The 21,640-nt window shown below is 40.3% G+C and overlaps 4 protein-coding genes across 4 annotated transcripts in view; 2 read left to right on the plus strand and 2 right to left on the minus strand.

The window, feature by feature from the left end:
• Nucleotides 1-4,278, minus strand: part of LOC115038125 (macoilin) — a 28,619-nt gene extending 24,341 nt beyond the window's left edge. Inside the window, exon 1 of the mRNA XM_029496974.1 lies at nt 4,246-4,278. The gene's annotated coding sequence lies outside the window, so the exon portion shown is untranslated. The remainder of the gene's footprint in view (nt 1-4,245) is intronic.
• Nucleotides 748-8,194, plus strand: rhag (Rh associated glycoprotein). The gene is made up of 10 exons (XM_029496975.1): nt 748-1,057; nt 4,309-4,492; nt 4,573-4,723; nt 4,878-5,025; nt 5,281-5,447; nt 5,525-5,662; nt 5,981-6,102; nt 6,269-6,342; nt 6,474-6,547; nt 6,752-8,194. The coding sequence occupies exons 1-10, from the start codon at nt 880-882 to the stop codon at nt 6,824-6,826; spliced, it is 1,311 nt and encodes a 436-aa protein (XP_029352835.1). The 5' UTR covers nt 748-879; the 3' UTR covers nt 6,827-8,194.
• A 416-nt stretch (nt 8,195-8,610) lies between these two features.
• On the plus strand, nt 8,611-12,480 carry LOC115037901 (pinin). Its single transcript, XM_029496672.1, has 7 exons — nt 8,611-8,748; nt 9,283-9,355; nt 9,704-9,856; nt 9,930-9,991; nt 10,072-10,161; nt 10,298-10,387; nt 10,483-12,480. The coding sequence occupies exons 1-7, from the start codon at nt 8,746-8,748 to the stop codon at nt 10,531-10,533; spliced, it is 522 nt and encodes a 173-aa protein (XP_029352532.1). The 5' UTR covers nt 8,611-8,745; the 3' UTR covers nt 10,534-12,480.
• On the minus strand, nt 11,678-14,437 carry rd3 (retinal degeneration 3, GUCY2D regulator). Its single transcript, XM_029496671.1, has 2 exons — nt 14,148-14,437; nt 11,678-12,451 (listed from the first exon to the last, which is right to left on the minus strand). Exons 1-2 carry the CDS (start codon nt 14,435-14,437, stop codon nt 12,094-12,096), a joined length of 648 nt encoding a protein of 215 aa, XP_029352531.1. The 3' UTR covers nt 11,678-12,093.
• Nucleotides 14,438-21,640: the final 7,203 nt, after the last annotated feature.

Raw genomic sequence — 21,640 nt, forward strand, 5'->3', positions numbered from 1 at the left:
TCAATCATACAGCTCACGGCCCAAATAAAGGACCCTTGCCCTAAGGTAATTTGGTGAAGGTCCTCATATTGTCATGAGACTTGCAGTGGAAGACGATTACTGCATCAGAACCTGCAGGAGTAAGAGTGGATAGTTCCCGACGTGAAATAAAGCAGAAGCATGCACATTATTTAAAGATGGCTCAAGACAAACACGTGATGCTCATGATGTTCTTCAGTATGATTTTTTTTTTTGGTCAATACTATAGTTTATACCACAGAAACATTTATTTGTACATCCTTTTGTTGTTTTGTATACATCATCTTTTTCACTTTTCACCACTATAATAACAAGAAACCTCTGCGATCTGACCTATGAAACAAACAAAAGAAACAATGTTCAGTAAAGTGAAGAAAAGAAAAACAGCTAAATATTATCAACAAATTGAAACAACAAATATGCCTTTCTAGAAACATCTTTCTTGAATCCTCCTCTTTAACATTGAAGATGAGCCTGAAGTAAGTGAGTGAATCAACAAACATAACTTTGACAGTGAAAAATGAGAGGGAAGGAGCAGCCATTAAGTTTTTCTCCCATGTCCGCTAACTGGCTGGATGTCATTATATTTGTGTTTTGCTTTGTCCCTTCCAGCGTCAGAGAGGAAACCCATCCTAGTGAGCAAAGTGCACGAGGGGGGTGTTCACCACTCAAGCCCCAGTCTTCTGCCCTTCCATTGGTCCCCATGAAACCTGCATCATTTTAAAACCAGACACCACTTTCTTCCCTCCCTTTACACGAGACAACCCGCGAAGCTCAGACTGAGTTGTTGAATGTGCATGTGTGTGTGCGTGTGTGTGTGTGTCTCACACTTTGTGAAAGATAACCAGAGTTGGTCTTGGGATGCCTGCATACGCCACCAACATGAGGTTGAAGTTTCCCATTGTGGCCTTGGTTTTGGAGATTGTCACCATCATACTGTTTGCAGTTTTTGTGGTCTATGATGACGGCAAACATCACGGACACAGTGAATACACCAATGGCACTCACCATACAGCGAACCCTATGGAGCTCTACCCCAGTAAGTCTATGGGATGCTCTGCTGCTGAATGTCTGCCTGATTTCACCAGGATGTTTTTAGGCAGTTTAAAAGTGATTCATTGTCAGACTTTTATTTTATACTTCAGAGACATTGCTTTTGTTGCAGCTTTAAGGTTAAAATTGTTGTTTATTGGTGGAAATTCAACCTGAAAGCAGAGTTTGATTATCAAGCAAAGCTTTGTGACATTTGGTCCTGCAGGAAAATAGTTTCATTTATTTCTATTCTATTTCTATTTTGAGAAAGTGAATATGTCGGCAAATTTTACATTTTGGTGCTTTAGTCTTTAACATTGAAGCGTTGAGTTAACTGAGAAAGGTGTCCTTCCTTCCTTCCTTCATTGGAATATTGTGAATTTGTGAAATTATCTTATTTTTTTTAATTAGGTGCAAAGAGAAATTAAAGAATATAGAGGCTGTCTACAGCAGGTCTCCTAAATGCAATAAAAGGAGTCACGAGGCCACATTCTCATCTGACGCAAAGTGAATTTACACGCATGCAGCTGTGGGGTGAAGAGGGAGAAGCGTCAGTCTCATGTAGTCAGGGCCACATGTGATTTACATTAGTGTCTCAAAACAGAGATATAATAAAGATCAAAGGCCGCGGGTCAGTGGAGCAGAAAAAAAAAAATGCAGTTTGGATTCTTCTATGTGACATTTAAAAGCATAATTTAAGGTTTTTTGTTTTTAATCAACTTAAATGAATACATTTAGTTTCATGATTGGGTGGGGTAGGCGTGAACCGAAGAGATTAGCTCAGCCGCTGCTTATGTCACATCTTTCCCTTCAGATGCAGTGTTTTAACCATATCCTCCAAACGCCTTTCCCAAAATTTCTAAAAAAAAAAAAAAAAAGGCCATTTTCATTTTTTATTGCACAAGACAAGAGCTAAAATTTTCAGATTCTTCCCATGCAATGTTTAAAAATAACGTTTTGATTTCTTTGTTGGTTGCTTTTTTATTTTTTTTTACTCCCACACTCATGTGAATTGTATACTGGCTCAGGATTTAATCCACAGCATTCAATATCAGAACCCTGAAGAAAGAACATCAGTCTGCTCAGTGAAGGTCAGATATCCAAGTGACGTGACAACTAACTCTTAGAGTGGAGGGAGATACATGCACCAACAGTACAAAGCCACCTTTATGATATGCATGAAGAAAATATCTTCTTTTCACCGAAAAGGCTCCGTTAATTATTTAAGCTAAGTGGAATGAGTCATCGACATGGCCATTTATAATGCAACTGGATATCTAGATTTGTGATTGGCTATCCAGCACGTATCAGAAATCTGTAATGTTCAAATCAAAACAAATAAGTAAAGAAATTTATCAAAAAAGAAAAAAAAAAAAGAAAACTGCTAAATTTAACTGAAGTCATTTGAGCTTGGTGATGCATTGAGTTGCAGAACGAAAGCTGAGGACATTTGGGGGTTTTTAAATTGTGCTGGTTGTATCCTCATCTACTGACGGCAACACTGAAGGTCCTAAGGAGAGTTTCTCTCAATTGTCTCGTCCAATTCTTCAAGAGATTACTGAGCATTACCTAACATCTGGGCATGGTGCCAGCCACAGTGGCTGCTGTCCAACTTTACCTCCTACCATCCTCAATCTGCTGTTCGCTAGAAGCCCCTACTACAGGGGATGCAAGTCCGATTCACCCAGCAGAGAATGGTGCCAGCTGAGGGCCAAACAGGTTCTCTTCAAAACAGCTCAGTGGATGTGGAGCAAATCAGACATTTACAACTCGAAATTACTGCTGCACGTAAGGATGTTCAAAATGCTGACAACATTACTCTGCATCGACAGATGACACAAGATACTTTAAGATCAACACCACTTATAAAAAGGCAAAGTCGTATTAGGCCCCATTCACCTCTTTGTGAACACGGCAAGACTGAAAAATGTCTTTTTCAAAGAAGAAATATCAACAATATTGACTTCAGAAGATTATGCTGGTGTTCCACTGCGTAACCAATCAGTGGAGAGAGTAACTATTAGGCTCACAGTGAAATAAGACCTTAATTCTCTCCAAACACAGAAGATATGAGAGCACTGCGGATCGACACACCCCACAGGTATTAATCAGTCAGAGACATTTCTCACAACAGCACAGTGGGTGCCAGTGGGATCTTTAATGTCATTTAATGGAACAGCTCCAGTGAAATAAGCAGCTGTTTATTTTAGCTTAGCGCTCAAACTAATAACAGGACAAAACATTCGGCTTTGTTCAATTCAAAAGTGACCAACTTTGTCTACATGCAGCTCCAAAACTCGTGAATGAACTCTTTATGAAGACATCCACTCTAAACACAAGTCCTCTGCACACATTTCACCAAAATATCAACAATCTAGCTTGATGTGAATGAACCTCCCATCTGTTCTACTATTCCACTGAATTTCAAGTTGAAGAAAGAAATAAAAGCAGTAAACTTTATATCGGTCATTATACAACCATTAAAAGTAGGCCTCTATAATGAGTATGTAAAATACTAAGTTATTAAAGGTGCTACGGATATGTGCCCTTCTCCAACTATAGCTCAGCAAAGACCTGTCTTTTAAATATGAGGTATGGACTGTCTGACAACAGTTGCTGCCTTCATGGTAAATATGTCCTCACACATTGTTTCTAGGCTTGATGTGCTTTCCATACAACCCAACCCATTATGTAAAGTTTAAAAGCTTTGGTGTGATTTCCTGTCCTGAAAAAGACACCACAAAGTTCTGTGTGTTCAGTGGAGAATACTGAGGAAAAAAAAAAGGCACATAATCCCAAACTAATTTCCAACCCTAGCATTTCTGTCAGTCTAACAGCTGTGACTAATAGATAAGGGTTTGACAAACGTACCCTCTCTCAAGTTGAAACTTATCAGAATCGTATGCACTCAAGGGCCACACACTGAACAGACAGCATTTTTCCCAGAATCCCATTAGTAGTGTGATTGAATTGCTCTTGCAGCTAACGCTAACGTCACGGATGATGCACCTCTTGTGCAAAATCCAGTAACTGCTTGATAAATTGGTTAAACTACAAAGTCCAAGTAAAAGCCACCATGAAGAGAGAAGTCATAGCAGATGGGTAATTTGTAATTGAAAGCAGAACTTCATTAAAATGTTTAATCTCATTCAAGTTCATGTCCACATTTAGCTGAGGCTGAAGTGGGGCTCTTACCACAAAGCAGGGCCTTGTCATGGACTCCACGGCAGAACTGACCTCTCCTCTTTGTGTCTCCAGTGTTTCAGGATGTCCACGTCATGATCTTCATTGGCTTCGGGTTCCTGATGACCTTCCTCAAGAGATACGGGTTCAGCAGTGTGGGTTTCAACTTACTCCTGGCTGCATTCGGCCTGCAGTGGGGCCTCCTCATGCAGGGCCTGTGGCACATGCATGACGGCAAGATCAAAATCAGCATCCTTGAGTGAGACTGTCTCTGGGTTCCTTCTTGTTTTTTCTCCTGGATTTTCTTTGTTTTTCTAAAGATTTGTTTCCTCCCTGCAGAATGATCAATGCGGACTTCAGCACAGCCACAGTCTTGATCTCCTTTGGAGCTGTTCTGGGTAAAACTAGCCCTGTGCAGCTCCTGATCATGACCATACTGGAGATCACTATCTTCTCAATCAATGAGCACCTGGTGGTAAATGTTCTCAAGGTGATTACTTGATGACACATGCATGTGCTGGTGGACCACATGAGCAAGACACAGTATAAATTCCCGCATCATGACCACACACATTCACAGTGTAAGCTGATATACGTTACAAACACATTGGCACGATTGTTATGGATACACGTTCCCTTTGCAGGCTCATGATGTTGGAGCATCCATGATCATCCATGCTTATGGAGCTTACTTCGGCCTGGCAGTGGCTCGAGTGCTTTATCGGCCGGGTTTAAGAAACGGACATGAGAATGACGGATCTGTTTATCACTCTGATCTCTTTGCTATGATTGGTGAGTCAGCTACACTTGCAGTCAATGCAACTATCATTGGCCTCCTGACATGGGAGACGTATGCCACCTAGTGGAAACGCATAGCAGAGCAGTATGTACTGAAATTTAGGCATATTGACCTCTGATGCACATCAATCCTGCTCACCAAAAACTGATATTCATACTGAAACAATTTTGTGTCTAAATACCATGTGGTCTTATGTGGATAAGCCTAATAACAGTGTTTTTTTTATTTTTGATGACCCTCTCAAACAGGAACTGTCTTCCTGTGGATGTTCTGGCCCAGTTTTAACTCAGCCATTGCTGACCAAGGCTACACCCAGCTCACTGCAGTGATCAACACCTACCTCTCACTGGCTGCCTGCGTGATGTCTGCCTATGCCATCTCCAGCCTGGTGGAGCATAAAGGAAAGCTGGACATGGTCAGATAACTTCCCTGTAACATTCACAGGAACATTTTAAAAGGGCAGTTTATCTAATGAATGTCTTCCTATCACAGGTGCACATTCAGAACGCCACCTTGGCTGGTGGTGTTGCCGTAGGAACCTGTGCTGACATGAACATTGGGCCATTTGGGGCCATGCTGATTGGATTCGTGGCTGGCATCATCTCCACCCTTGGCTTCAAGTTCCTATCTGTGAGTTGAAAGTCGTAGGTTAAAAATGGGGGAAGGATGACCCTTTTTGTTTTTTTGAAATTGCATGGTAGAAATTTTGGGAGTTAAAAATCAGCACCTGAAATATGAACATTTTGTAGTTTATTAAAAGTATTATTCTTTTATGATGGTAAACTGAATATATCTGGGTCAAAAGATGCTATAATCACTAACCAAGTTAATCATTAAATGCAAACAACTTAGAAAATATTGTCTTTAACACCAGATAATGGTAACATTGTTATTGTTTTTTTACCCTTTAAAAAGACATAAATTTAACTGTAACCCCACCACCTGCAGCCCATCTTGGCATCCAGCCTGGGCATCCAGGATACCTGTGGTGTCCACAATCTGCACGGCATGCCCGGCATCCTGGGTGGGCTGGCTGGTATCGTGTCTGTGGCTTTAGGGAAGGCAGAAAAGTAAGAGCATTCTTTATCCCCCTAATTCTTACATAAACATAGATAGATTACATAACTGCAATACAGTTTTGGAATAATTTTATATTCAAAAATAATAATTTTATACTCCAGCTAGACATCAGTCTGCAGCTCCAACAGCCTTGTGTCCTTTCTTCCTCCTCTTTAGTGGTAGTCCTGCCATGCAAGCTGCTGCCTTGGCTTCATCCCTCGGGTTTGCTTTGATTGGAGGTGCTGTTACAGGTGGGTAGAGATGAAAATGAAATGATGAGCTTGTCACATAACAGACTCAATCAAACAAAGGGTTGTGTTAGAATCATGTTCCAAAGGGCAACAAGCCCTGAGTAACCAAACAATTCATTTTCTTCTGCAAGGCTTTATAATGAAGTTGCCATTCTGGGGACAGCCTCCAGACCAGAACTGCTTTGATGACTCTATTTACTGGGAGGTGAGAAATCCTGCTCTTCATTGATGTTACCTCCAGTTGAATATTAAAAGTGACAAAGGCAGCGGCCAGATGTTTTTGCGGTTTTAGAACGATTGTGGCTCTGCTTCAGTATGTCAACATTATTTCCGTATAGTATGAGCATTAGTATAACTGGGTCTGTTTCATCATGCTACAGAGAAATCATTTGGATCACTTGCTTTCTAGGTTCCTGAGGAGGAGGACGAGAATGAGGAGAGCTTGGCTCATGCTGATCACTCAAAGAACAAAGCAGAAGCTTAAACATCTTTCCTTCATCCACTTAGCTCAAAACTGAAACTTAAAGATTAATAATTAGCTGCATGATTACAAAAGATAGCAATTTTTTGTTATGTTTACAAGATTGATAAAAGAGGTTTTACCACACTCACCACATGCAAACTTTCAATTCAATTTTGACACTGTTTTATGAACAAACTTATGTTCATACATGTTTTTAAACCTGAAATTGATAGTTTTTTATATATCTATCTCCCATTTCCACTAAAAGATTTTGAATACAATAACATTCAGGGATTTATTTTCTTACACTGACACACTTACACTATTTTATTAAATAGGCACAACAGTCTTAGGCCACAGCAGTTAGTACTTTCACTTCACAACTTCTTCTATAAGCTTTCTTTGTGTAATTTTATTTTTTACTATAAAAAGCAGGTTTTAGATTATTGAGGTAGTGTATTTTCTTCCATGCATTCTTTTATGTTTTCATAAATAGCATTTGTCTGTAGGAGCTTCAATCAAAGAGAGAAGTTAAACTCAGTTTCAACCTGCTGCTTCATGATACCTCACTGGAGCCCAACCTTTCAACTCCAAAGGAATCAGAGTCAGGCTGTGAGTGGAATATGGCTCTGACATGGGCAGGGATAGTCGCATGATATTAACTTTAGTCGTGTAATCAACTATTCAACTTCTGCATGTCTTATCTACTGTTGCTTCGATGCGTTATCTATCTGTGAGCAGCTGCACAGCTTCTTTTAAGTCAGTGCATTCAAAATATTGCATTTAGCAGTAATGGTTGTCACTGGGCAAGCTGAGGATACCTGTTTTTTTTTGTTTTGTTTTGTTTTGTTTTGTTTTTTTTCTCTCTTTCTTTTTACTATTTACATCATATACATTCTTACATGTACATAAAGTTTAGATATTAGATGAATCGACATGGTCAGTTTATCAAGGTCCCTGCAATGTCAGAAAAAGGGAAGCTGGTACAGAAATATATTTCTAATATATTTTTAAGGAATGCAATATCTTTGCATGCGGGGAATTAAGAAAAGGATGGAAAATTATAACAGGTAACAGTAATGTCTATTTCTTTCATTCACTTTCAAACATTTTCATGCGTCTGTTTGGGTGATATGTCTTGTCTTCCCAAACAGAGTGCATGGCGTTGCAGTACTGGAGGACATGGATTTAATGTGATGAACAATAAAGCATAAAGCTTCAGGGCTGAATAAAACTGACTACAAATAATCAATATTTTGGTTTGTCAAATGATTTTTGATGCCCAAAACACTGAAATACTTCAATATTTTGTATTTTTATACAACAGGTATAAGCTCTCATTTGTATAATTTACTAATACTGTCAGAGTAAATGTGTTTTTGTACAATACCAGTGTTTCTGTGTGACTCCTATAAAACTGTCTTTCAGCTACAAAATTAACAAATCTTAAAACTTGAATATTTGTGGAAATGTTAATTTTCTGGCCTTCCTGCATTTGACTAACTAACTTTAGTCAGAAGTAAATGAGGAAAACCTGAATTGGGTTAGTACTTCATTCATTTGAGTAATGACTGAAAAAGCACTGAAGGGCAACGTGGTTTGCTTCACTTGGCATATAATACACAAGTTGGCTTTTATTAAACTATTGAGCACCCTTTTGGGCCAAAACCTGCTGAAGTAGAAACTCCTGATGGCTGTTCTCTCCGGCCTCCCTTGCCGTTCCGCCTCTGTCCGCTGGGGGCGCCATAGCGGCTCCGCTGCAGTTTTCAACCTCTTGTTTTGAACGTGGCCAGACGCGGTGCATCATGGGATATAAAATGTCTCCTCACTGTGCGAGCTAATACAGAAAAACCAGGGATAACAGCCAACTCACATACGATCTCTGCCGGCTGTGGAGCCTGTGTGTGTGTGTGGTATTTTAACTGGTTCCCTCTGAAGTAATGGTGAGTTCGATGTCTCTTGTTTCTACAACTTGACTATTTTTTAAAACTTTGATGCGCATTTTGGATTTAGCTCAGTGAACGCAGCACTGTTATTGTAGCTTTTAGCGCCAGGAGAGGACAGTAAACACAGAAAGGAGACTGTACGTTTATTTTATTCTTTGGATGGATTTAACTGACTGTGTGTTGTCCAAGTTTGACAGCTAACACCTTTAACCAGGAGCGCAGAACACGTTTCAATGAACAACTGGTTGATACATAGCTTTCGTTATTGTTTTGTTAAACGCGGCTAATCTTGTGCCAAATGTTTATACTGCTAATTTTGAGTGATCACCGGCTGAGGGTAGGATTTTTTTAGCTATTGTATGTATGTTTTTAATGCTCCGTGAGCTAACATGTGCTAACATGAGCTAGCATGTGACTGTCACGTCGTTTTGCGTCGATCTCTAAACAGGACGTGATTTATTTGGAGGTATCCATACTTTACCGGGTAACCCACGAACCCATCTCATTTTAAAGAAATGTTTTGCTTCCTAGTCAACGAAAGATGAGTGCAGGGTGTCCAGCTCCAGCTCCAGGACAGATGAACGGAGGCGATCGAGGAGCAGAGGCAAGACAACCTCACACACTGAAACATAACAACCAGCATTAATGTAATGGACGGTAGCATTCGACGTTATTCATGGCAGAGAGCAATGAATTTCGTCACAATGACTACTTGTACAGACAATCTATCTCAGAAGATGAGACAGAAAGTTTTAAGGGGCTTCTCTGCTGACAAGTTACCTTGTTGTCATTTATTGCCTGATGTCATGTATTAATTGAAATGTACATATAGTGCTCAAGTTCTGGCTGTGCAGGTTAGACAAAGTCATACATGAGTCACATTACGAAAAGTTTACTGTGTATTTTTATTAATCTAATGTTTTTTTTTGTTGTTTTGTTTTGTTTTCTTCAGGACGAGAAAAGAGGAAGCGAAAGCGCAGCCGTAGTAGGTCTTCCTCATCATCATCTTCCAGTTCGTCGTCATCTTCAGCGTCCTCATCCTTGTCTTCTTCATCGGGTTCATCAGATTCATCCAGCAGCAGTCGAAGTAGCTCTAGCAATAGTGGTAACTATCCATCTAAAAGCCTCATCATAACAGCATGGTCAGGTTTGATTTTCATTGTTGTTGTTTTTTTAAGACTCCCGCAGTAAATCCAGAAAGCAATCTAAGAAAAGGAAAAAGGAGAAACAACATAAAAAAGTAATTTTTCTACACTTGGTTTCATTAGTTTAAGTCACTAACAGAACATGGAGTGTTACTTATTTTATATTCTGCTGCAGAAAGGAAAGAAAGAAAAGCGACATAAACGTAAAAAAGACAAGAAAGCAAAAGGAGGAGAGGAAAATTCGGGACCTGTACAGATTTCCAAGGTAGTGATACAATTTATTTATTGAAATCAGTTCTCCTGCTAATATGACGAACATATTACAACTTAATTCTGTGTCAGAACAATGCACCGTTTATTGAACTGTAGCACTCCCTGACTCAAATGTGTTTTTCTTCCAGTACTTAAAGGACAAAAAAAAAGGCAAATACAGCATGATTTCAGGGAAGAAAATAAAGATGAAAGTAAAGAAGTCAAAGAAGGACAAACAGGTATTCTCGCGTTCAAGTAACTGAATAAATCTATCTTTTTATAGTTTGTGAATGGATTATTTTCTTTCATTCACATCTCTCCTTTTTTGTTACAGCGGGATAAAAATAGGGCGGAACTTCTTGACTTCTTGAATTCTACCCTGTGATGCCACTGTGGATGCAAGTGTCAGTGGGCGGACTCATCAGTAGAACTCAGGAAACAACACCTCAGCCTTGAGGACAAGATGATGAATACAGCTTGAATAAACTCATGGGCAGCGCTGAGCTAGATGAGAGAGGAAGGAGGATTCCCATTCTTCAGCTTTTACACCAGTAACTTTTGCAACTTGAGCTTATGTTGGACGTTGTCTCTGTGTGCCCAAATACATCATATAAGGGTGACAGCTGTCAGTAGCCAACAGTATTGAAAGAGTAAACAGCCATCAATTAGCATCTTAATTCATCTGTGGTTTCAATGTATGGCCACACCCTTTAAGAGAGTACTCCATCAATCTAACAGCCATTAATATTGTAGGATTCTCATCGGACAGGTTTGTTTTTGACCAAACAAACAGAGCTAGGTATGTCTGGTTATTGTCTGTAAAAGTCTGCATTACCTACAAGCGTCTAGCTTCCTGGAGAGATGAGAAGACTCCAGAGGTCGGGTGAACGCCTCTCTTTGTAGCTCAAACTCAGATTCTTATTTTCACATTTGCCAGTGCTGTAATATCACCTTAGGATGTTTGCCAGATTTTAGCTCCTTATGGATCCATGATTGGCTCGACAAAATATTTTTCCACACATGCAGTTGTATTCCCCATGACCTAATGTAAAATCTGTGATGTTGAGTTTCACTTTTTTATATATATATGCCGTTTCTTCTTCAGCCCTTTTTTTTTTTTTTTTTTTTTGTAAATAATGGCAGATTAGGTTTCCACAGAAAAACTTTGTGAACCACAGTGTGACCTGTGTGTAACAATATCCAAGTTTTTTTGTGTACATTTTATTTAAAATTATATAAAAATTGGCAACATTGTGTTTAATTATACTCGTGACATTCTTTTGCTAGATTCTGCCACCTCTGTTGTGAATCTTATTTCAATGTTAGTCATTTTATTTCACTGCAACACAAAAACAAATTTACAGTTAGCCCCTGTATCAAACGAGTTAAAGCCAGAGTAGTAGTGTGTAGTGTTGAATTTTGCTTTGAAAAACAGACAAGAAACAGCAATAAACTGCTGGGAAGATTTTACTTAAAAATTTTTCATTCAGAAAAATCTTAAAACATTTACTATTTCTTGGTGTCTTTTCTTTTGTGGCTCTATTTCAAACAGAATTGATTTGTCTTGCTGAATTTTTGTGCAGAGTCCAACAATATGCAGTCTGTGAAGAAAGGACTCAAATCTCTGAGCTGACAATGTGAACACTGACTACTTATTAGTTTTAAGACTGTTCGGTAACGCCTGCACAGAAATCTCAGTCAAAACATCATAAAAGGCATCTCTGCAAGAGGTGACAATATCAACCAAGCTGTTAGTTTTTGTTTAGTTTTGTTTTTTTTCCTCTTTTTCCTGTGAAGGTACAGACATTTCCCTTACAGAGTGGAGGTGAATGGTCTCATACTGAAACGAGGAGGATGGGATTGATCCTCTCGGTGCACAGTGAATGTGGAGATCAGCATCCGTTTGACTCAAATGTCCCATCATCGTGCCCATGAATGCCCCACATCAGACAACTTTACTGCTGCTGGTTCCTTTGTATCTGAAGTCAGGCATGCTCCACACCCTCTGTGACCTCTCCATCCCTTTCTCCACATCCTCTGACACGGTTTTGAGGTCGCTCAGCCCCGCTGCCTCTGCCCCAGTGGAGGTCAGACCCACTGTGCTCCCGAAGGGATTGATCCTGATCCGTGATTTGAAGTTGATGAGAGACATACTCATGGCACGTTTGCTGTTCCACTGGCGGGCAAGCCGCTGTGCCTCCTGCTCCTCCTTCAGGTGGTCCAGAGCTTCTAGCAGGACAGAGCGGAACAGGCTGGACACCTCCTGGACCTCTGGCTCATTGGCCTGCATGCACTCCCTGAATCTGTAAAGAAAAACAGGTACAAGTCAGCGACTTCACACTGAATGTGTTAAATGGAAAAAAGAAATAAAATTGTGGTCACCCATGCCTGATATTTTACTGTCCCCTTCACAAAGGCATAAAAACAGCATTAGGAAAAATCTAAGTAATAAAAGTTATAAAGTACATTTTGACAAAGTTTATGAAATAAGTGGACCACAGAAAACACAACCAATGATCATGCACAAATCTGTGTCAGTATGTTAGCTTTTTTTTCCCCCTGCCATCTGCACAAACAACATGCACATGATGGAGCCTGTTAGAACAGGAAACCTGGAACACAGTCATTAGGGCCTCAACAGCATGACCAGCACACTCCTAACCCCCCAATTACTTCTAACAAGATCTACTGGACTCTTAACAAGCCTAACAATCCTCTGTTCAAGCACCTGCTTCCCACTAAGTGCTTCTGGTTAAGAGATGACTGGCCTTATTTACTGGAATTGTGATCCAGAGAGCACAATTTCCCCTGAAAAGAAATGTTGCTTGGATCACATTCAACTATGGATCGTATTTGAAAAAGTCTATAGACAAATTAAATGATTAGCATCACGCTATAGTGTGATCAGTTTATATATTTTTTTATTAATTCATGATGTGTGAAAATGTAGCTCATTTTGTCACTCATTTTCAGAATTTTTTTTTTTATTTTACTCTTTTTTTTTATTCGTTACTATTCGTTATTTCGTTATTTTTTTTATTAATTACAAGAGAAGCTTAGCAGTCACTTTGTGAAAAGTGATGGGAAAACATTTGGGAAAACCCAAAGTGTCCCTCCTTCAGAGAGCGCGTCCATTAATTACTTTTCACAGCCAGTTTAACAACCAAGAATCCAACAACCTTCTTCTGGCTAATTAAAATCTCAAAAACATGCTCCACTTGGTCCCTGCAGTGTGTGTTTGGTTCCTCGTTGCTCACCTACATTAACACCTCTCAAACTGCTTCCCCAAAAGCTGCTAAATTCTAACAAGACACCTGAGCCCTCCGCAGCTTTTGGCGAACAGATGCTCAGACAAGATCAGGAGACAAAAGCATCGCAGACTTGTGTGGGACAACAGAGAAGTTGGCCTACAGATCGGTTCCCATCGCCAAGTGTCTTGTTTTCTTTGGCAATGATCATGCAGAGGTTTGTTCTCACTTAAATAGTGAACATTAAAGAAATACTAGAACTGATTAAACAGAACACTGTAAAGCAAAACAACAGTTTCTGAATGTGTGTGGTAGCAAATCTTCATCCTGAGCTTTCAGTTTTAATGTTGGTGTAAAGTGGTCTGGATGAGATAACACAATCACCCCAAGTTCCTCCCACAAATCAGCTAAACTTTTCACTAATTCAGGGGGAAAAAAATTGTAGTTCTATGTTAAAGATCCTCTCCTGCCACATTTCAAGCCGTCTGCAGATAATTTCATTCAATACTACTGTACAACACTATAAATCTGAGGGGTTGTGGGATGGTTAAGAAGAAAGGATGTTTTGTGGCAACACATTGTATTTATTTGATTTTTTATCTTGTTGGCTTATTTAAAATTCTAAGTCTTATCTTATCTAAAAGTCTCACATTCAGACACCTAAAACATCAACAGGCCTGCATATTGCCTTTTGTCTCTTTTAATCTTTAATTATGCACCCTTGCCCCGACCCCACTCAGTGTCTCCTTACTTGAGTATGACGAGGCCGCAGCAGGACGGCGGCACCTTGGAGCAGAGGTCCTCCAGGCCCAGCCTCTCCCCGGTGCTGATGCTGTAGGAGGAGCGAGGTGTGCTGGCCAGCCAGCTGTAGTCCACGCCGGTCTTGAGGCGCCTGTACTCATTCTCCCTCTCCTTATGCTGCCTCTCAGCCTCCTTCAGCTGCCAGCTGAACTCCAGCATCAAAGTGTCGGTGACCACATCTGCTGGGTCCCGCCGGGGACTCCGGTAATATGGCTCATTCCAACTAAACCAGGAGGCCATGCCCTTCTGCTCTTTCTCAGGCCCCTGATGAGGGAGAGACAATCAGAGGGAGCTATGACACAGAAAAAAATTTGATGTGACCTCAAATTAAATGAGATCATAGAATATTGTTGCTACTGCCAACTTTTCAGAAGACCCACAGATTAGATTTGCTGCCCTGGTGTGGCCAAGTGCACCACCAACATGGCCACTGCAGCCTCCCTGACATATTAGGAGGGCAACAATTAAGGGATATTTAGGCTGTTTGTGGTTGTGTGGTTCCGAGGACTCAAACAGCTTCCCACACTTCGTGCAAGATATCCCTCTGCCTCATATCTCATATCCTAAAGGGTCGTGGGCTGGATTCTTACTCCTTAAGTGGTGAACTGGCTGAGAGCTGATTGCACTGATGGACTGCACCTGCACTGTAGAGGTGTGTAGGTGGACCGACCCAAGTGGACAGAAAGCGGGGGGGTGAAGATATAAATGGACTGACTCCATCCAGCTATCTTCTACCACATTTCCGTTTCCGGGTGGCGGGGCTGCTGGAGCCCATCCCAGCTCACATTGGGCGAGGGGCGGGGTACACCCTGGACAGGTCGCCAGTCACAACACAACAACACACAAAGAAACCACTCACGCTCACATTCACACCTACAGTCAATTCAGAGTCACCAGTTAACCTAAACATGATGTCTTTGAAAGGACCCAGGCCCGGAACTGAACCCGCAACCTTCTTGTTGTGGGGCAACAGTGCTAATCATTACGCTGTCCAATGAACAGTAAAGTTAAAATTTTGGTTGGTGTCAAGAGTATGAAATGTAAAAATATGAAATATGTGAGCACAGGGTAACCTTGACTGCAGTTGAAAACACAAAGGTAGTGTGATTATAGAATGGATTACGCCATGTGGGTGGGGTGATTGGGTATTACAGCAGTGTACAGCAGTGAGTCCTGCTGAAGGGGTGCTGTGAGGAGCGTGTGACATCTTGCTTTGAAGGCAATATGGGATTTGGCGAATGTTGCTGCTTCTGATGTTGGGGAAATAAATCACCATGCACTGTGCCTGACTGTGTGCTTGTCATCCTTTGTCAGCCGATGCAAAGAGTCCAGTGTCGGTTGCATTACCCTCACCTAAGTCATAGGTGTGACACCTGGCAACAAGGCTGAGCAGTAAAGAAGTCTTGAAATGTGAGCGCAGTAAAACACAGCAACAGCACAGTAAACCCGAGGTAGGCTGCACTACTGGAGATAGAATTGTCAGTTGTCGTTAGTTGGTTTAATGGGTTTTATTTTCCAGGGTTGTGTGAAATGGACGCGTTTGAGTGATACTGTACTCCATCTCCGCCCCCGTCGGCTCTTTGTCCCACAGGTGCTGTGTTTGCGCCCACAGATTCTCCATTCGATTCAATCGATAGGTTGTCTTTTGTTTGTTTGTGCGGCTTGATGTGATGAAAGCGCAGCAGAGGAGGCGCCCTGATAAAGGCCCCGCACACATACCTCAGATGTTGAAAAAGACTATACCTGAAGATATGAATGCTATTATTAATGCACAGATTGTAAGTGAACAAATCGATTCGTCAATTAATTCAGAATATTCATCAGCAACAATCACGTTGATTCTTATTACAGTTGTGATGTCCATTCCCTCCTTCAGTGTGAAGGCTTTTCTTTTTGTTCTGAAGCAAAAACTGTGTGGATACAGTCTCTGAAATGTCAGCTTTCATTGATTTTACTGTATTATGAACATCTTTTTATCTCATAATGAAAAACTCATTCGCTGCAGCCTTTAACATTTTATGCTGCCGGGTTGAAGTAAAGCAATTTGCTGATTTAGCTCGATGACCTTTTAGGCTAAACCAACTAACTGATGAAGTGGGAAAATAATTTGATCATTAATGGATTTTAAAAATGTCCTAAAAGCTGCCTCTTAGCCTCTTAGCAGCAAACAGCTGCATGCCTGAATGCATCTCTTTATTTTGTAAAGTGTCTTGTTTTGTTTTGAACTGTCCTCCTAATCTCAGGTTAATCTGTTGACATTGATGTTATTTCTGCTGCACCGAGCTTTACACGCCTCTCTGCTGTGCTGCAGTGGTTAGTAACTATCAGCAAGTGCAGAGGAAATCTTTCACAACAAAGCACAATGAGATTAGTGACAGTCCTGCTCATACATAAACAACCATTTAACCCCGAGCCTCACAGTTACACAAGCACATCACATTTGCGAAAAACTATTTAGAATCAGTTTAAGACATCTGTATCTCCTCTTCCTAAACTTAACCCAAACCCAATTATGAAGGCTATCGTATGGTTGGCTTTTAATATAGACGGATGGGACAGGAACTGGAACGCCCAGAGACCTATATACCAAAAAGGAACTGCGAAATAGCTCATTTGACCTCACTTCATAATCTAAATAAATCGAAATAAAATGGAGGGGTGTCGTCCTCAGGGGAATCAAATAAAATGAATCCATCCAACATTCAACTTCCTGTTGCTCATAAAAGCTTCCCCAAGTGTTCAAACAAGGTAAGACTTTTGTAACTTGTTATTCCATGATTTTAAATCTGCCTTTTACGTTCTCATAAAATTGTTTTACACAAAGGAAAAATATGTGCTAGACAGATAAATGAATAAATAAGAGTAGACCTGCTGCTGATAATTATTTTTAATAAAAATCTGATGATTATTCTGTCAAATAGCATTCTTGCTTCATTTTCATTCACTCTGGACATTGGATGATTAATTGTGTCCAATTAATAGTCCAAAACTAAAATATTAAATAATATAAGGTCAGCTAGCTTTCTGAATATTTTACCACTAAATTTCTTGTTAATCCTGATTTAAATAGAACTGAAGTGATTGAATGATTAACAGAACATTTACAGACTGATTTTCTGTCATCTGTTGCTGTTTAGGCCGTAGCAGAGTGGACATTAGAAAAAGAAGAAACTTATTCCTACCTTTTCTCCTACGTCTTGGACTCCAAAAGAAACAAAATGACTGAGAGCAGAATTGAAAAAGTCCTCAGAGCAGAGAGCTGGATGAAGCAGGATTGGTTGAGCAAAAAGCACAGAAATGGATTCTCTCTCTGCTCTCAGGTCCTCTCAAAGCCTCACAGTATTATCTCCACCCGCCTCCATCTCTCTCTCTCTCTCCTCCTCCTCCTCCTCCCAGGAGCCTCTCTGGCCTGCCTTTACTTGTTGCAGGAGGTTGGGGGCACCATCTCTAATGGGAGCCATTGGATCACGGCCCCTGATGAAGTGCTTATGTAGGCTTTTATGATTCATCGTTGCCATAGAGACGCTCCTAAGCCTTTTGTCCACAATAAGCGCTATCAGCTGAAAGAGAGATAGAGAGCAATGAAGAGGCAGATAAAGAGGACAGAGTGAGTTTGAGCAGCGAGCTGGAGAGAGGGAGATAAATCAGAGGACGTTGTTGTGAGGACACGGTGGTGGTGGTGTGGGCTCAGCATGCTGTGATGGCAGCGAGCCGTGCAACATGTGCAAGAGGTCAGTCAGCCGGTGTGAATTTACATCCTACAGATAACGAGTCGGACTGGCCTCTGCCTTACAGGAAGGATGGAAAAGTGCTAATTGCAGAGGGAAATATTTGTCAACGTGTGTGCGAGACGCAGAGAAGATGTCCAGATTGACAATGCTGTTGCGTAGGTGGCTATCAGGGTTTGTTGGTTTATTCTGTGTAGATGTGAGCAGCTAACCTCAGATGTTTTCCCTCTGCACATATTCGCAGTAGCTGTAAAATCTTCGTCCTCCTGCTCCACCACATGCACCATCATCACCCCTCCTCCTCCCCTCTAGCGTTACTCTGCTAAATAACAAGCTGGCTGATCTGTGAACTTCATTTAGTCACTGCAGAAACATCAACATCCACCAGTGTGAACAGAAAACCGGAGTGTTTTCCAAAGTTCAATTACAAACTCTTGAACCGAAAACACAAACCATAAAACACTCAAATTCATTCTGATAGTGGAAAAGTAATAAATGTGATCACGCTTCAAATTATTCATGTTATGCAGAACAAAATGTTTAGAAAATGTTAACCATAAATTTATGTTCTGAAGTGTGTGTTTTCTCATTGTACGTCCTCTCATTCACCTTGAAGACAGAAGACGAGGAGGATTTAATCTGTTTATGACAGCGTGTTTCTGATCTGGTTAATGCTGCATAGCATTACATTTTACAGATTTACTGCTCACATAAAATTGATTTATCATGATTATCTCTAAAAGAGTTGTGTAGAACAAGCAGAGTTTACGTGCTTTGAAATAGGTTCATGAAGGCACCAGATCAAGAGTGCCTTGGTTTTACTCTGCCTGAATAAATAAATGTCCAGCGTGAGAGTGAGGCCTTCTCCGTGTAAAGACAATGTCCACCCCAGGTCCAAGGTGACATATGGGCAGGTAAGAGCTCCCTTTAATCCAAACAGATGACAACACTAATCCTCTAAAGTGATTCCCTGCATCAATCCCATGTTAACCTCCCTCGCTGAGCAGCCGCAGGGCTCAGATGGTGCGTCACTGGGCACGGATGTTGTTTTGTGAGGTTTGGCAGATTTTGCTGTAAATGCTGGTGAGGTGAAAAATACAACAAAACTAACTTCTTAATGTGTCCTGTTGCCCTGACTGCTTAAATATCATTGAATTCATTTGCTCATAGCAATATTCCTCCGTTTAAAATACACAGGCAACAGTTGCCTCTTGGTCCTTTTGTCCACAGATGAAGAACCGTGACATTATCTTGAACAATATTTCTTTTTTCGCAGGTTCGATGATGAGCAGATTAGATTTTGCTAGTTTAAGGTAAAGGTTGCTGTGATATTCACTCAATTTATTTTCATTGTTCATTTTCGAGTCAAATTGCATAATTTTTTGCCAATTGAGTGAATGATAGTCAATCTAAATGATTTCACTCACTAAATTAAACTAAACTTCACTTGAAAACATTTATTGAGTGAATACATTTTAATCACGACATTCATTTTAATTCAGTTTTACTTCAGTTTTGCCCAGTTTCATTAACTTCTTGCAATGTTCATTAGTTTGAATAAATTTAATGCAAATGCTCTATTTTCATGACGTCTCTTCACTGGATTGACAAACTTTCTGGAATATTTCTTTTCTTCTTTTTTCGTTGACATTTTCTGCCGAGGCAGAAAATAACCACTCCTGCTCCAGAATTATGTCAGCCCTTGAATGCACCACTAGAGGGTATATTTTCACTATTTTAGTGACTAGAGCCTCTGAGATCCTCGGGTGTCTTCTTTCTTTATCGAGCTGAAGCAGCTCAGTCCTTTGGGACTGCACTCATCAGAGGTGGTATGTGTTCTGTAAGGACAATAAGGCGATCCTGGGCGTGTGGGGGGAATTCATGTTTTTGTTTTGAATGCTCATACTTCACATTCCTTAGATGAAAAGCCTAAGAAGTTTGATCAAATAAACAAATGACTGCCTCACCTACTGAACAAATATTAATATGTGACTACTTCCCTGAACAACAGGATAAGAGGGTAAAGGGCTTCAGAAGAATATCTGGCAGATCTGTTAAAAGACAAATGTTTTCAGTAAAGCACAGGACACCGGATGAATGTAAGGTTTCACTCCACATACACATTTTTGTGCAGTGCATTAAAAGACAAACATCCCTTTTCAGTCCTCCAGTCAAGTATTGTGTTCACAAAATAAGCTTTGTTTGTTGGATGGCTTGTTCAAGGAGACACGCGCACACACACACACACACACACACACATACACACACACATCTGACAAGACTTCTGCACTGAAGTGAGTAACAGTCACATGATGAACCATGTACAAACCACTCATAGTGACGTTAAGGCTTATTCCACAAAAACACTTCTTGTTGTCGCTTGTTTACCCCTTTTCTATTTGTACGATACGTTTTCACTGATAAATACCCAGGGCCAAGACAATATGTCCTATTATTCCCATTCTCTGTGCTAAGCGCTTAACATAGTGCATTTTCACTCACTAACAACTTACAAGCAAAGAAAAAAGGAGAAAACATTCAATTCTGTATAAGAGTGGTGTTGTTGGTCATAATAATAATATTAGTATTAATAATACTAGTATTAGTATAATAACTTTTATGTATGGAGCTCCTTTCAAGTGACCTAAGGCCCGTATATTAACATATAGTGTTTTTCACTTTCTACTCCCTCGCTGTTCTCCTTAACTGCACACAAACATCTGACAACTGTTTACACCACTGATTTGTGAAAGTGACGATGCTACTTTTATGTAAAAAAAAAAATTGTATCATTTATTATCCCAGGTGTAATGGGAAGTGTTAAGAAGAAATGTGATATATGAGAAGGGAGGGCAATTCCTGGAAACAAAAGGAACGCAAAGTAAGCCAACAGCCATGTTAGAAAAATATAAAAACAGGGAATTAACATCTTGATTAGAAATGTTATCGTCTCATCACTTCATTCATTTCTACTCCACTTCTCCAAAATTCACCTAAAAACCTTTAACCAATGACTGAAATTAAAATTGTCTCTGCCGCAAAGGACCCAGCTGCTCTCTGGTCTCTCTGGTGTGGCTGTAGGGAAGGAAGTTCAGGCAGATCACATGAATGCAGTGGAAAAAAAAAAAAAAACCTGATTTGCTGACATCCCCCTTTTCGTTGGCCTTTGTATAGCGTCCCTTTTCACTAGAAAAGCCTCTGTGGACTGCAGACTAAGGTCACTGAATATGAATCCTCCCACGGATCATCGTGGTCTGAACATTCAGAACATTTGAAAAGATGTCAAATTAAGCTCGACATCATCTCATAAGGGGCTGTGAGTGCAACTTTTTCAGGTTCAAAGTACTTGACACCATCAGTTTATGACCTGTAAGTTGTTCTCATGCCACAAAGCCCAGCACAGATTCAGTAGTTTAAGAAATTGTTTGAAATTTTGGGAAATAGCTTCCAAACGGACAAACATTAGAAATGTTGTATTGTAAACACGAATGTGGTGACAATCACTTACAGGCAACACTTAGAAATCAATTTAGTGGGCAGCTACTTAAGCTATCTTAATTTTCAAATATTCCTTAAAACTGCGTTTCAACAACAAAATGGTCAAAATGCCAGGCCTAACATTTATTCTGTTTTAGTGCCACTGTGAAATACTCTGTCTGTCTGCAGGTGATATGAAGTCGCTGATCAGAGCTTCACTGCAGAAAACAATGAGCTT

Source organism: Echeneis naucrates, chromosome 24 (genome assembly GCF_900963305.1).
Source record: "Echeneis naucrates chromosome 24, fEcheNa1.1, whole genome shotgun sequence".
NCBI classification, from domain to species: Eukaryota; Metazoa; Chordata; class Actinopteri; order Carangiformes; family Echeneidae; genus Echeneis; species Echeneis naucrates.

Excerpts from the sequence above, each read along its gene's own strand:
- rhag (XM_029496975.1), top strand. The coding sequence starts at position 880 with ATGCCTGCATACGCCACCAACATGAGGTTGAAGTTTCCCATTGTGGCC. Across the intron at positions 4,493-4,572 it reads ATCAAAATCAGCATCCTTGA|AATGATCAATGCGGACTTCA; the intron begins GTGAGACTGTCT and ends TCCTCCCTGCAG. Across the intron at positions 6,343-6,473 it reads GATTGGAGGTGCTGTTACAG|GCTTTATAATGAAGTTGCCA; the intron begins GTGGGTAGAGAT and ends TTCTTCTGCAAG.
- rd3 (XM_029496671.1), bottom strand. The coding sequence starts at position 14,437 with ATGGCCTCCTGGTTTAGTTGGAATGAGCCATATTACCGGAGTCCCCGG. Across the intron at positions 12,452-14,147 it reads TGCGGCCTCGTCATACTCAA|ATTCAGGGAGTGCATGCAGG; the intron begins GTAAGGAGACAC and ends TTTTCTTTACAG.
- LOC115037901 (XM_029496672.1), top strand. Across the intron at positions 10,162-10,297 it reads GACCTGTACAGATTTCCAAG|TACTTAAAGGACAAAAAAAA; the intron begins GTAGTGATACAA and ends TTTTTCTTCCAG. Across the intron at positions 10,388-10,482 it reads AGTCAAAGAAGGACAAACAG|CGGGATAAAAATAGGGCGGA; the intron begins GTATTCTCGCGT and ends TTTTTGTTACAG.